Source organism: Cupressus sempervirens, chromosome 3 (genome assembly GCF_028749045.1).
Source record: "Cupressus sempervirens isolate cs-2001-9-10 chromosome 3, ASM2874904v1, whole genome shotgun sequence".
NCBI lineage: Eukaryota > Viridiplantae > Streptophyta > Pinopsida > Cupressales > Cupressaceae > Cupressus > Cupressus sempervirens.
Window position 1 is genome coordinate 471,804,819 of NC_143120.1, and position 15,687 is coordinate 471,820,505.

Below are 15,687 nucleotides of genomic sequence, written 5' to 3' on the forward strand. Positions count from 1 at the left end.
CCATCTTATATTATTTTCCTTGTCTATAACCATTGTCGTTTTAAATTGATAAATATTCTTATGTTACAGAAGCCAAAGAGCCACCTTTTTATGTTATAAGAAATCGTGAGTGAGAGTCTGACGCATCATTTTGTAAGCACTCGACTACCTTTTCATTAAGCCGACTTCCTCTCTCTTATTTTCCGACTTTCCTTTCAAAGACGATAACCTGCAATTACCATCTGAGAATTTTTGCCGCCCATAGTTATTCGAGTTCCTAGTTGTAGTTCTGTTTGCAAAAGAAGTGATCTTTTTATAATTTGGATATTTGCACCTGGAGAAACGTTTGTGGAAGAGGCCAAACCATAGCAGCCAACTAGGCTCAAAAACTTCTTTCTTTTCCAGATTACTCTCAGGTTACGTTATAAGCTTTGCTGAATATTCCATGCCATTTGTTACTATTTTTGTTTTTAACTTTCATAACAGCTAGAATCATCATAGATAATGTCAGATAGAACCTCTTAAGAGAGAGCTTTTTAAATGCAATAAAACCTTAATGAAATATACTATATGGAAAATCAGAATTCAATAATATTTTCAGCTAGTCTCAAGAACATATTCTTCCAAGTCACAGCTTGTGATAAGATATACTAATCAATGAATTCTTTTAGAATTTATGCATAAAGCAGATTGCTCAAAATTTCCAAACACCTGGGACTCACCGACTGTATAGCCATGTAAAGGTGAAGAGGTGGAATGAATCTGCAAGAACATAGAAATGGAATCAAATATGATTAAATTAATTAATTAACCATACTTAATAGCTCATGCTCATCCCTATAAATGTTTCCCGTTGTCGAGTCAAGCAATGGTGATCAAGTCATTGAACCCATCAGAAAATCTTAGCCAAGGTAGTTTATAGGCATGTTTTCCATCTAATGATCACTTGATGTCAGTGGTGTCAGTTATGCAAACAAGTTCGTTTCATAACTGTGTGGACATTCTAAACACCAGGATGCTCAGGTGGTTGGACTAAGAACATCCCAAGCCCGATCCCGAGGTAGGGAGGGCCTTTCTAATTCAATAGATTGTGTGGGGATAAGTATGCTCCGAGTTTGGGAAGTTAAACCTATGTTAGTGCTTCTCCTCTTACCAAAAGCCGAGGCTTGCAGAACCAGTTAAAGACACTTCGGATGATACTTGTATGTTTCTTTTCTTTCCATGATAAGTATTTACTATTTGTATGTAGAAAAGATAGTTAATCGTTAATTCAGTTATTTCAGTTGATCATAGATACAGTTATTTTCAATTAATAGTTAACCTAGTTATTTCAGTTAATCATAGATACGGTTACTTTCAGTTAATCGTTGAACTGGTAATTTCAATTGATCATTGATATGGTTACCTCAGTTGATCATGGTTATTTCAGTTGATTGTTGATAGTTAAAACAGTTAATGTCATATGAAAAGGAATTCAGTTATCTATTTCAATGAATCTCTTATAAACTGTCTTTGTTTTTGTTATAAAAAACAGTTTGTTCCAATAAGGCATATGCAAGGAGGTGCAATGGGGTAGTCATCTTATTCCAGTGATGGTGGATGATTGCTTCCACTTGTTTGCATAAGGCTTCACTTTGTGTGGAGTCACTCTCATGTTCTTGTATAGAATGTTTTACCTTCTCAACTATGGTGTCCATGTCATCATACACATCCCCCAAGCAAGGTGTATATATATTAGAAAGGTGGAGCATAGTCATGATGAGCTCAGTGAAATGCAATACATATGCCACACGAGCCCACCAACTCTCATTCAAGACCAAATCCCTGACCCTTTGTGCTCTTTTTGAATTTGAGGCCTTCCATATGCCTCATTGATTACTGATGACCATTTAGCTCAATGCATCTTTTACCTTGAGGAATCGTCTCATAATAATTGTATGAGATGCAAAACGGGTCTCAACAACCTAAGCAAGTTAACAATATCTCAATTGATAATCAAATTATTTTTTAAAAATTAAATAAATTACAAATCCATGAAACTTAGTAATTTTTAAAAAATTATTTACCTTCAGCAACTCTAATTTGGAGTATGTTCTAAAAATGGATTGTGACATGTGGTGGTTTGTCACAAACATTTGTATCTCCTTCCCCTCTTGATATATTTTCTTCACCCAATCTATTTGAGTGCCAATCTTCTGCATGATCAAGCTAAGAGAGTGAACGGTAAATGGGGTCCAAAAAATATGGTCATACCGACTCTCAACCAAAGCACCCGCACCCCTACAATTTTTATCACTATCCATGATAACTTGTACCACATTCTCACTACCCACCATCTCGATGGCCTCGATGAGAATTCTAGAAGTGAATTTGGAATCCTTCACTTGCCCCTCACAATCAATAGCCTTCAAAAACATTGCCCCTTTGGGGAGCACTGCAATCACATCAATCAATGATCGATTTCTTATATCCTTCCAACCATCTGACACAATAGTTAGACCTGAAGTTTTCCAAGATTTTTTGTTTGGTCGAAGGTTTTTTTCTGTGTTTTCTCTTGTTGCAATAGAGTTTTATGCACCTTGTCATACCCCAAGCTTGTGTAGTCAGTTGGTGATTCTTTGATTGCTACCACCATTTCCTTCCAATATGGCGATCTCACCAAGTTGAAAGAAAGCCCATTCGCATAGAGGCAACGTACAATAGCTTCATCAGCACAGTCTCTCGTCTCCATTTTAAATGCCTTGTGCAATGGGCCTCTTTTGCGGATTGAATTTCCCACTTCTTCCTCATCCTCTCCTAGCACAAGTACTTGCAAGAATGGGTTTTGGGAGGATACAATTGGTTCAATGGTGCGTGCATCATGCTCTTTGAGGATGGACCTTGATGGTAGCTTTTTTTATCTATTGACCAATGCATCAGCAACTTCTTGCTCTCTTACAAATAAAAGTATTTCTGCACTAATCATCCCAGTACCATTTTTGGCTTTGCACATTCCAAATCCTTTGCCAGCAAGGCCCATAAAATGAAGCTTCACCCAGGAATATGAGCTATTGAAAGGATTTCCTTTGTTACTTTGACAATAATTGCACTTCCAAAAGTATGAGGCTATGAGCCACCTCCTACAACCTGTGAGGTCCATGTTGTATGTTTCCACAAAGGAGAACCTATATCAATTTTGAAATTATCGGTCCCTTGCCCTCCTTAGCCCCCACTGAACTTTGACTAGCACTACCACTGGCATCCATTCTTGCCTAGTTTTCTGCAACCTATTCTATAAGAAAATAAATAAGTTTTCATTAGGCCCTAACAACTATGAACATCATGCATAGAAGTGGAAAGAAGTGAAAAAACACTACTAAAATAGATACCCAAACTTGCTTCTTTATATCTTTTTATTTTTTTAACTTGAAAAAATTCTTCAAGAACTTAAAACAATTCATCAAAAACTCAAAAAAATCATCAAAATACTCAAGAATGGGATTGATCAATTACCTTGAATGATTTAAACTCCTTTTAGAAAGCTAGCTCTCACCCTTCGATCGATCCTTTTCGAAAATGCTGAACTTGGCTTCACAATGGCAATGCAAACTAGACACCAAATGAGAATTGGTTGTAGGTGCAAACAAAGTTCCAAAATGAGTTGTGAATGCTTCAACATTCATCTTTAGGGTCGATTTAGGTTTCATAGCAAAAAACAACTTTTTAAATCAATTAAAGCACATGCATATTGGGCAACTTAAGTTTTTATTTGGGTTTTTTAAGTGTTTGTGGCCGTTGGCCCGCAGGTTCTCCCGGATGCGTCCAAAAGCCCTACGGAAGTTGGCTAGAAGCTAGCCGCAAGCTTTCAGATACACATGGAAGCCAATTTGGCCAAAAGCCTGTCGCTGGCTTCTGGCCAGCTTCTCAAAGCATCCCACATCTGTCCGGATCAGCTTCCACATCTGGGCAATACCCAGACAAATCGACAACTTAGGTTAAAGGATCACAAGTCTGCACATTCAAGTTAAATCCATTGTAGTATCAGTTGATCAATTAAATCCTAAGTTAGCATATTCACTGCTGAAACTAGGAAATTGGGATTCAATTCGTAATATATTCGTAGTCGATTCGAATTCGAATCCAAATCACAATTTCCATGCAATATTCGTATAAAATTCGTCCATACGGACCCGACTCGAATTTTAATCCAATTTGGGCGAATCTCAAAACCACGTGACCAAACCCGGGAGGAATCTTTGAACAAATTTGAATGATTTGACTTCAATGACATTGCTTTTACTTTATTAAATTGTTTTATTCATATTATAATGTAAACATTGTGAAGTTGTAGATGTTTAAAAGTTTAAACCTAAATGGCATCGCGATTTGATGAAGTTAAACAATGAAACATTTTGCATGAAAATATTTCTGCCACGATTTTTTAGAACATGTATTTCATGTCTTAAACCTCTATGGTGCATGAAAATATTTCCTCAGTGTATCATGTGTTGCTTGGCGGATTCCTGTGGTTGCTTTCCTGTAATAAAACATTCTGTGTGCATTCCGAGCCCGTGGATTCTGAGCAGCTGGGTCACAACAAATTTAAAATTTGTGGATTCTGAGTAGCTGGGTCACAACAAATTTGAAATTTTTGTGTTGCATTAATGCATTGTGAGCCCGTCGGTTTTGAGCATCAATGGCATCCCATGAGTGTGATTCCTCACAACAAGTTTTTTGAGTTGCAGGCAAGTCTAGATTCTGAGCAACAACGTCATCTTCCTCTCTACAAGTTAGACGAAAATCTCTTGACTAAGTGAATCACAAATACAAGCTTCATTTTAATTACTAATTTACTAGTTTAGTGCCAATAAAGTTATAAACAATTAGCCTATACTGATATAAATTATGTAACATGATTCTGAATCCAGATTGGCCGAGACATGATTAATAGTCAAATATCATGTAATACAGTAACAATATTGGTATTATCTCAAGAATCATTTTTGTTTTTCTTTATTTTTTCTTTTTTTGTTCTTTGTAGATTCTTGAAATGGCTGCAACTGGTTCTGGCACCGGAAATCCCCACTTCAAAATCGACAAATGCTCCCCATTATGGAAGTACGTGGAAGTAGTTAGACCAATGTCGGGTGGAGGAGGTTGTGTATGGATTTGCAGCATTGCAAAGAGGAATCAAGTAGCTCCTATAGTAGAGTGAAAGCACATTTGTGTTTTATTCCTCAAAAAGGCAATAAATTTTGTATAGGGAAGCCGCGAGTAAACGGAAAGCTACCTAAAACCCTCCTTTCAAATCACATTGTGAAAAAATACATTCAAGAACAAAAGCAAGTAGAACAAGTTGCTGGGAGGGCAAGTGTTGCTCATCTGTTGCAAAGCAGTAGGCCTTCAAAGTAAGGGAAAATGTCATCTATGTCTTCAACTTCCGCTACCAATGAACCACCGGCTGAGGGTCATCCATTCTTACATTCTCCTCCACAATAGCTTGTACATAAGAAAGCAGTGGGACCATTGGAAGCATCATTTCAAAATGATGCTAGAGACATTGTCGATCAAGCCATAGCGAGATGTGTATATGTATATGGATTATCATTTAATGTTGTTCGCTCACCATATTGGCAATGCATGGTGAGAGCAATTAATGATGCTCCAAAGGGGTTCAAGGGCCCTAGTTATGAGAAGATACACACCACTCTGCTTGATGATGAGGTGGCTCGTGTAGACGCTGCCATGTTGCCCATCAAGTATTCATGGACCGAAACAGGTGTCGCAATAGTATCAGATGGATGGAAAGATCCGAGGAACCATCCTCTACTGAATGTTACTACAGTGTCTACAAGAGGTGCAATGTTTTTGAGAGCTATGGATTGTGAAGGTCAGGTAAAGGACGGTCCTTTCATTGCAAACATTCTCATCCAAGTCATTGAACAAATTGGCCCTCAAAATGTTGTTCAAGTAGTAACCGACAATGCAAAGAATTCTAGGGCTGCCGGCTTATTGGTTGAGGAGCGGTACGAACAAATTTTTTGGACACCTTGTGTTGTGCACTCACTCAACCTAATGCTGCAAAAAAATGGCACTAAGGTTGGGTGGATTAAAAAAATGTATGAAGAGGCACAAGATATCCAAATGTTTGTCACAAACCACCATATGACACAAGCCATATTTAGACAATTCTCGAAATTGGAGCTCTTGAAGGTAAGTTCAATTGTTTAAAATCTAAACATGTTTAGAAATCTTGTCGCATTAGTTTAGTAAACTTTTTATGTTTTTAAATTTAAATAGATTAGTTGATTTTAAATTTTTTATCTACTATTGTTTTGATCTTAAAATAGGTTGATGAGATCCACTTTACCTCCAATAGGTATTGTTTTGAGATGCCTTATCAAAGTGAAAGAAGCATTGTCTAGAATGGTAACCAGTGCTAATTGGAGTGTATGGAGGCAATCTAATAGTGAAAGGGTAGCTATCATTTAGGAAAGGATATTACGAGACTCTTGGTGGGATCGTGTTGAGCACCTTCTAAAGTTCACTGAGCCTATATTGAACATGATCCCATACACTGACATGGATAGGCATTGCTTGGGTGAGGTATATGATGGCATTGACTCCATGATTGAAGATATTAGAGCCATCATAAATGAGAAAGAGCAAGACCTTGATGAAAAGCTCTTCAAGGAGCTAAAAGTAATCATGGAAGAGAAATGGAATAAAATGACTACCCCTTTGCATTTACTTGCCTTTGCATTGATCCCCGAGTTCTATAGCCAAGATGTCCTCAAAGGGAACAGCACTAGAGTTGCTCCATACAGAGATCCTCAAGTTTCTGAAGGGTACAAGGCAGCCCTCCAAAGACTCTTTTCAGAGCACCTACGATCAGCGGTGAGGTCTGAATTTATGAGTTTTGCAAGCACCAATGATTGTGGTCTTGATGCTCTTGAAGACAAGAGCAATGCTGATGCTCATAAATGGTGGTACTTCCACGGACAAAAGTACCAACTCTTGCAGCACATTGCCATCAAAATTTTATCACAGGTAAGTTCTTTAATCTTTTGATTCTAATATGCAATTTCTTGTTCATAAATATAAAAAACTCTTCACTCTATAATTTCAAATTTGTAAATCTTGATAGGTTGCTAGTTTATCATCATCTAAGAGAAATTGGAGCACATACTCTATCCACTCAATAAAATGCAACCGACTAAACTCCAAGAAAGCAAATAACTTGGTCTTTGTGCATTCTAACTTGAGGCTCACACTCACAAAGAGAACACCTATAAAAAAGGGGAGGCAAAACAATGGGATGTTGAACCAGAGTCTACAGAGTTGGAAGCCCACTTTGATGCACTAGCAATTGATGATGGTATTGGTGAACATAGTGATGAGATAAATAATGATGTTGAAGCTGATCCTGAGGCTACAGCTAAGACTATTGATGCTAGTGGCACTAATTGTGCTTCTAATCTACAACTTCCTAATGATGGGGAATTCTTTGATGATTTTTTATCACGACTGTTAGTGATTACTGATTACAGTGATTAGTGATTCGTAATGTTGGCATTACTATTTTTGAATTGAAACAATGATATAGTGGTGTATTTTGACATTTTGTAATGCTTTTCGAACTAAATCGTGAATATATATGGTGGTGTATGTTGGTAAATTGCTATAATATTAGCATAGTGGTGTATAAATTTATTTGCTGCAGCATATGTTTACATATATATAATTTTTCTTTTTAAAAAAAAAAAATCTTGTACAAACGAACCCAAAACAAACCGAACCCAGCCCAAAAAAAAATCGAGCAAATGTCAAACCCGAATATCGAACCCGCATACGAAACAGAACCCAAACCGGCAACTTAAATTGAATCCATTGTACTCTCAATTGAATCCATTGCACTATCAGTTGATCCATTGGATAATAAATATATATCTTTGTGTCTGTGCATGTCTCTGTGTTTGTGTGTGGGGTGGGGGGGGTTGCAGGCGGGTGTGTGTGTGTGTGGGTGTGTGAGTGTGTGCGCACGGGTGTGTGGGCGTGGGTGTGTGTGTGTGTGTGTGCGGGTGTGTGTGTGTGTGTGTGTGGGTGCATAGGTGTGGGTGTGGGTGTGGGTGAAAATAATAATCAGACATATTTGTATAGACATGCTGGTGAATGTATAGCAGTCAGCATTTTGAAGGTAGAATGTTTGGGAGTAGCTGGTACATAGTGGCCAGCAATTTTGGCCGTAGGAGACCACTACAACAGTTTCAATGGTTTTTTGTTGTCTGGATCAATTTGTAAAGCAACTTTTTAAAATTAATAGAAAGCGAACTGGCCCTACCCAGCTATCTCATTATCAAAAAAAAAATTAAAAATCAGACATATATATATAGTTCATAAATTATTATAAATATGATACATGTTAGTTAAAAAGAAATCAATATATAATGTATATGTCTATCTTTATAAGATCTGTTTGCATCTGTAATATAAATACTTAATAGTATTAATGAAGTCGTAATCATATATGTCCATGATCAGATTAATTACAATTTAGTACCCAATGAGGGAGGGGGGACTGAAGAGTTTCCAAGGAGAGGCATGTCGAAATCCAGCCAATAGGCTGATTGCCAAGACAGGGTAGGGATCAGCATCCCTTTAAAACCTCGAGGGCATAGTCCAAAGAGTCAAGACAGGATAAGGGATTGGATCTGTAAACTTTGAGGGAACCTATTGTGATTGGTATCTAAGCAACTTGGTTACATCCTAATCTTCTTCTTCTTGGACTGAAATGGTAATAAAGGTAGTATAGACATTAAGGATCATAAATAGTATGACTGCTTAATATGTTTGGCGAATGTATAACTTTTCTTACTCTTAATAATGTAAAAACATAGATTTGATTCAGTGCAACTTAGTCCATTCAGTTTAGACCATAAGAATATTAAATACAGGATAATCCTGGTTACAACAGGCCTAAACCTAACAGGGGACATTAAAATTAAGCAGGCCAAGACAAGATGTTTACTACCTTGATCTTCCAAGCAAGAAGCGTCCAGCAGTTGACTCTTTTTGTGTGTTAAATCCTCCACAGTAAACAACAGGTAAGCTTGGAGGCAAGGATGCTATATGCTGCCATGTTAGCAATGCACCTCGTCGTCGGGCACGAGCACTCACTTCATCCATGTTTGTATTCACAATCTGAAAAGTAAACCCAGGTGGCTCAACTCCTTTGAGTTGAAATGTGTGGAAATTATGTTAAGTAAACAAATAACAAAAATTTGGGACAAGCTACAGATTTTATAAGATACCAATCACAATATGCAAACTTCACACAACGAGTTAAGGATTTCAACAAGATGAAATAGAAGTAGGATATCACCCAGGTGGCAATGCTGGGTACAGTTGCACCCCACGAAGTACTTCCTGCAACAGATGGAGACTCTGATAACCAAAAGGTCCCACCCTCCATACGCTCAACCTGAAAATCCATTCAATGTTATCGTGCCATTCTTGGGAGACCGAAAAAAGTAAACAATGCATTGCTAATGTCAATTTATATTGTCAGATCTCCAACAATATCTCACTCCCCTGAATAAATATTCTATTTTAAGATGCATTACTGCATCATCATACCTTCTCTTTATCGTAGAAAATGGTGCAGTGCTCATCTGTATTGTCCTGGGATCCTTTCCTTGAAATACCAAATTGCTCATAACCTTAAAAAACAATTTAGTGAATCAGCCCTCTTATAAATTTACATCATGTCAATGCATATCTACAACCAGCAGGCCACAGCCATGGTTATGAAAGGTGTGAATGGTAGAGAAAGCTACCATTTATTAAAATCTTGATAGAGCCCCTGTTGAACCTTGAAAGAATTACCAAACAGAAAATATGGCAATCAGGATATAGAGGAGTTATTACTAAGTGGTAACTAAAACAGGTTCATTATCATGTTTGTCTATACCCAATTCCAAGGGGACCACTTCAGATCTTTATTCATGAAGAGCATACATATCTCAGGAATAATGAAAATGTCCTAAGAAGAGATTATTATAAAATCAAGGATGCAACAAAAAAGCACTCATCCATCATACATCCCTTTGAATTCCATAAACAGCTTACAATAGGCTGAAACTTGTTTGAGTGCAAAATTGTAAGCATAAAAAACCCATAACTCAAAGCTACACATTTATTAACGTTTGATTAGAAAACCAAGCTAAGATGTTCCATATCATCTATCTTGCTGTAGACACAAGTTGCCATGAGTTGCAAGATTGCCACAAATATTCTAATTAATGACCTTTTCAGCATAATGCCATAATATGATAAAGAAATGTATAAATTGCCTCTGACATTTAGAGATTGGCAACATAAGTGGGCAATTCACTGTTAATTATTAGGCCACTTCTTTGCAAGATCCATTCAAGAATATGAAACCATACGCATTGTAAAGAATCTGAAACTATGTCTTCTAACATTTTCTTCAAATGAAAGATTTGCCAATAGACTCATATTCACCCCAAAGAACATATCGATGCAGCTTCCATATGGTTCAAAATTTCTTCAGAGTTTAACCCAGTTTGGGTATGGTCTGGCTACTTTACACTTGGGACAGATCATGATATTCAGAGGGGGACATGCTAGTATAGTTTGTCACTTAAACTGGAATGAGAGATATATTAAGTTTTAGATGCCTTCTTCATTAAGAGATAGAATGTAGATTCTAATGCTTATGTAGAGACACCCAAGATTACCAAACACATCATACAAATCTGAAATAGAAATAGACAATTTCATACAAAAATGAAACAATACATCATTGACAAAGGCTACATGGGGATACATACAGCTTCATGCCCATCACATCATAGTTTCAGCATCTGGATGTGCAGCTGTCTTGTCAACATGTCACTCCTATGAGACTAGTCCAACTGAAAAAATTAGAACAAAAGGAATTAGGAGCCACACTACTCATAAATAAATTTTTGGAAAGCATTATAGAGTCAAATCTTGTAAAAGAGCCTTCAGGTTTAAGTATCTGGTCTGGCTGCTCCAAAATGGAATAGTAGCAAATGGTGCATCTCACTCATGGGAATAATGAATAGCATGCATCCTTTAAGCACATTCGTCTCTCCAGATTATTTATTTTGGTTGCAAATCATGTCAACCCTGGGTTTGGATGATGGGAATGTAATGATAATGCATATGATTTTCAGCCCAATAAGTCCCTTGAATACTGTTAATCTAAGGCACCAAATCTATGGTCCTGAAAATCATAGGCAACTCCATTTCCATGACATTGACCCAAGTTCAAATGCTACCGAGCATGCTATCCATGTTATAAACTTATAAGCAGCCATGATAATGCTGGCCAAAAACAGTTAAGGCCAAGTGCAAATCCATCTGAGTTTTAATAGAATAGATACCCATTGGTTGTGATTTCCTAGCCAGAAGATCATTTTCCATGTTTCCAGCTCTCAGGTAGTTGAGATAAAACATTTGGTTATCCCAAACAAACAAAAAAGCATTATCTGGTCCATCTTTGCATTTATACTTGATGTCAATAAAAGTCAGTTAATACAAAAAAAAAGTCTGACAACATTTGCCATTATGTTCTACAAAGAGAATCATAAATTGTTTTGAAGTAATGAACCTGGACAATAATCCCTTGCCATAAATAGAAATATCAAATAAGTTAATAACCTTCAATATTGTTTATCATTTTATGGAATTGAAGAAGAATTGAAGTTTAGTTTTGCATAGCTGAAATCCACGTGTAGAATAAAAAAATGGAACACTACACAATATATGGCTTAGATTAAAGCAATATTGAGATAGAATTTGATATAACCAAAGATTATCACAAATAAATTCTATTGTCCAACTTTAAAACTGGATGAACATGTACCTTCAATTGTTAACTTTAGTAAATATTTACATACATTGACATCTTGCATGACTGCAATCTAATTTAATACATGCCGCAAAAAAAAAGGGTGGGTGGGAAGAAGCCTATACCACCCACCATGGGGTGACCCCTACTATTCTATGGTGGAGGGTATGGTTAGGGTTGGGTAGGCAGTCTGTGGAGATAGGTGGGCAGTCTGTGGAGATAGTTGTTGTTGGGGTGGGAAGGTCAAGAATTGGATTCCCAGACTGCTTCATCACCATCACAATTAAAATAGTTGGATTGACAGAGAAACCACCCATGTGTTCAAGGTGGTGTTCCTAAACATTTTGGTAGTTGGTGTTATTTGCATTGAGATACGTGTATGATATTGTGCCAAGATCCTTTTGAAGACTTGATGTATTCAATTGCGATGATATTCCATATGATGCTTGTGACTTGGTAAAAAAACCTGATTATTATTATGCTCCCTTCTCAAATGGTCCTCATATCTTAAGTGAAGTCAAAGAACTTCAATTATAATAACCCTAAGAGCAATCCTCGGGAAATGACTTGTGTTTTGCCTTCATTCCTAGTAAACAGCTTCCCTTGGTGCATCAAGGCAACCCAACTAAGGATAGAAAAAAAAAAGAAACTATATTAATGTCCACCAATAACCAAAATATTTGACTCAAAAAGAACAGGCAATTATAAAAGATAAGTAAAATCCTAGAAAGGGCCTACATTATACCCAAAAAAAGTTGAACAAAGTAAGAGAGGGCCTAAAACAGTCAAATCCCAAAGCCATAAGACATAAATAGCCATGTGGAGGAACTATTCCTCAAAGAAACATGACACTGATGAAGATCACGCACAACACAACAAAAGGAAACCACCCTTGTCACACGTCTACAAGTAAGGCTCAAACTGAAGAACCAACAACACCAACATGTGTCACCACAAGAGGTGCCAAGCAAGCTTTGAGCATGCTCATAGAGAAATCTCTAAGTTTGAAGGAGTTTAACTTGACAAACCAGAGCCAATGAAGGATTTGTAGCAGAGAAAAAACTAGTAACTAATGTTTATGTTAGGAATATTGCATTATAGGATGCATATAGGAATTATGCATAAAATAAATAGGTTTTTTATAGTTTGTTAAGTAGGTTAATATATTAGAGGTACGAATGTGTAAAACAACTCAATATATTTGGGAAAGTTGTTTTGAGAATTTCCTATGATGCAGAAGCTTAAACTCCATATAAGTGTGATGTATATGATTGAAAATAATGAAGTGTGTATTATTTTGTGTTGTCTCACTTGCAGCTTCATTTGTCTCTGATTAGAGTTCATATGGTATTAGAGAATAGATTTTCCTGTGTGCCAGTGTTTCTCTCTTCAAAGTGCTACTGTCTAGCTTTGATCTATGCACTAGGTATTTGAACATGAAAGGAGAAAATACCCACAGACAGAAATGTTTTCATCCCTGTAAATGCATGGATATAGCCCACATGTATTCCTGTGGAACCCGTGAGATTTCCTTTGTCCTAGTCTCCTGTGCAGTTATTTACAATACTGTGGAGCAGAATCTATAACCTAGCAATGAAAAGATGCTCGGCTCTCATTCTCTGCAAGCAACCTACATAGCATATTCCAGATATGATGGTTGTTCAATCAGCCGGTGCAAGGTAGGCATTCTTCTCGGTGTCAAAGAGTAGCAGTAGCCCAGGAGGAATAACTTTGCATATGAATTTTCATTTCCCCATGCCTGCATCTTCATCCATTGATTAGTGGGAAGTCATATCTGAGCCCCTTTGCAAAGATTCTAAGGGTTGGAACAAACATGGATGTTCTTGTTAATGTATTGGTAGCTGTGAGAAAGATTTTTCTTCATACCTGTATTGATTTATGTCAGTTTGGTTGTTGTTTCATGACACCTTTCTTCTATTTGATTGGTTCCTGTCATTGATATCAGTGATTAACTAGTGTTTGTGATTTGTATCTCTCCAAGCACTGTGAGCAATGACATGGCAGCATTATGAGTATGCAAATTCTTATGATGGTTGTTACCAATATGCCTTCTTGTCATCGTGAAACTTCAATCTTTCTTTTGTTGCTGGAGTATATTATATTTGGGCTGTCTAGGCATCACCGTGTGCTTTTTGTGTGATGATATGGTACCATTGTGGAGTCTTAAGCCACGTTGGGAGTTTTTATTAATACTTGCCTTAATATGCACCATTTTTGGTCACGTTGTAGCGTCAATGTTATTAATGATCTCTTTAGGTTTTCCTTAAATACGGAAACGTTCACTTATAAAACGGTCTTCGATATTCTTATTGCTGGTCTTCTGGATGGTTGTGCATTGGAATAAGCATAAACTTCATTGTCAGTTGAGTATAGTCAGTTCTCAGTTCACCTCTCTTCATATATTGATTAAGAGTTTGATGAGATGATCGTTTGATCATTCCTGAGCGGTGACAGGTCTCTTGTCAGTTGTCAAAGTCTAAAGGCGTGAATTATGCCCAGGCAATGACAGTTTCTTTGTGAATTATCATGACTTGCAGTGACCATCTTCTTCTTGGCTTATGAAATCGGGCAGTTCGATTGCTGGCTGGGATAATATTGCAAGAATTGTATCTGCAATAATAAATAGATACTTTGTTCTGAGAACTTAGAGATAGGAATGTTATTATGAAGAATCGGATGTTGCAGATATAATTATCATTCTGATTCTGAGATTAACTCTCTGATTGGTTCAGAAAATTATATGCTCTATGTATGGGCAATTCATATGACTGTATTGAGATCATTCTGCACACAAAAGGGCTGTGCATTGTGACTTGAAATGAACAATTTTTGGTCTGATCATTGTAAGATCACAAATAATTGTCGCCTTCAATAAGGGACAGAGATTCTTCTGTATTGATTTGTTGATCTAAATAAAGGATATGTGGCTGAGATTTTCCCTTGAGTAGGAGGGTTTTCCCAGGGCAAATATTGTTGTCATCTGTTCGTTTATTTTTCTGAGTTTCAGTTTATTTCATGTGATGCTATTATCATTCAAAAACTTAGCATGGTATAAGAGCAAGGTTTGAAAAAATTCAATCCAGAACCAGAAGCATTCTGCAATTTGTGTTCTTCGTTTCTCTTTCAACTGGTCATCCTCAGTGTGAGAAAATAGTGAATGGTTTGTAAGTTGGAGATAGGTTAGATGGCTCTTCAAATTTTGCTTCATGGAAGCCCAAAATTCAGGTTGTTCTTGAAGAGAATGAACTTTTGGATTGTGTCACTTCTGATGTTACAGAGCTCTCTAATGAAACTGAAAGAACTCAATGGAAGAAGAACAAGATTATGGCTAAAAAGATCATTGATCAATTCTGTCAAAGGATCATTTGATTCCTGTCATTTCAAAATTGGAATCAGCCAAGGAGATTTTCAAGACTCTCAAGGATTTGTATGAGTTTACTAAGAATCCTTGGAAATAACCTCATGAGATAAGTGGGTTCATCTAGAAATTCCATGCTTAAAGCATAAAACTCTCAAATGTGATCATGAGGAGCTCAACCTTATGTGGAAATGGAGGCATGTATAAGTTTTTATCAAAAGGAAGTGTACATATAGCCTCAAGTGAAAATGATGTTTTGGGCTTCTCCTTCTCCTTTAACAGCAGAGTTCCTGATTTGAGACATCAACTGCTGCATGTAAAAATGACAAGGGGTGAATATGTAGTTTCATACTTCATGAAATTACAGAGTTGAAGGACCAGCTTAGTGCAATTGGTGAAACATTTGCAGACACAGATTTAAGTATGCTTGCTATGAATGGACTCCCCCACC

General features: G+C 36.9%; 1 protein-coding gene across 2 annotated transcripts in view; it reads right to left on the reverse strand.

Annotated features, from left to right (window-relative positions):
* Positions 1-15,687, reverse strand: part of LOC149567186 (DNAse I-like superfamily protein) — a 39,584-nt gene that overhangs the window by 12,850 nt on the left and 11,047 nt on the right. Inside the window, exons 2-4 of one of the 2 annotated variants that reach the window (XM_089820369.1) lie at positions 9,595-9,677; positions 9,341-9,439; positions 8,990-9,159 (exon numbers count right to left, since the gene is read on the reverse strand). In XM_089820369.1, coding sequence (XP_089676495.1) covers positions 8,990-9,159; positions 9,341-9,439; positions 9,595-9,677 — 352 coding nt within the window. Of the gene's footprint in view, positions 1-8,989; positions 9,204-9,336; positions 9,440-9,594; positions 9,678-15,687 lie in introns of both variants that reach the window. The other variant, XM_089820368.1, reaches the window with a different exon arrangement.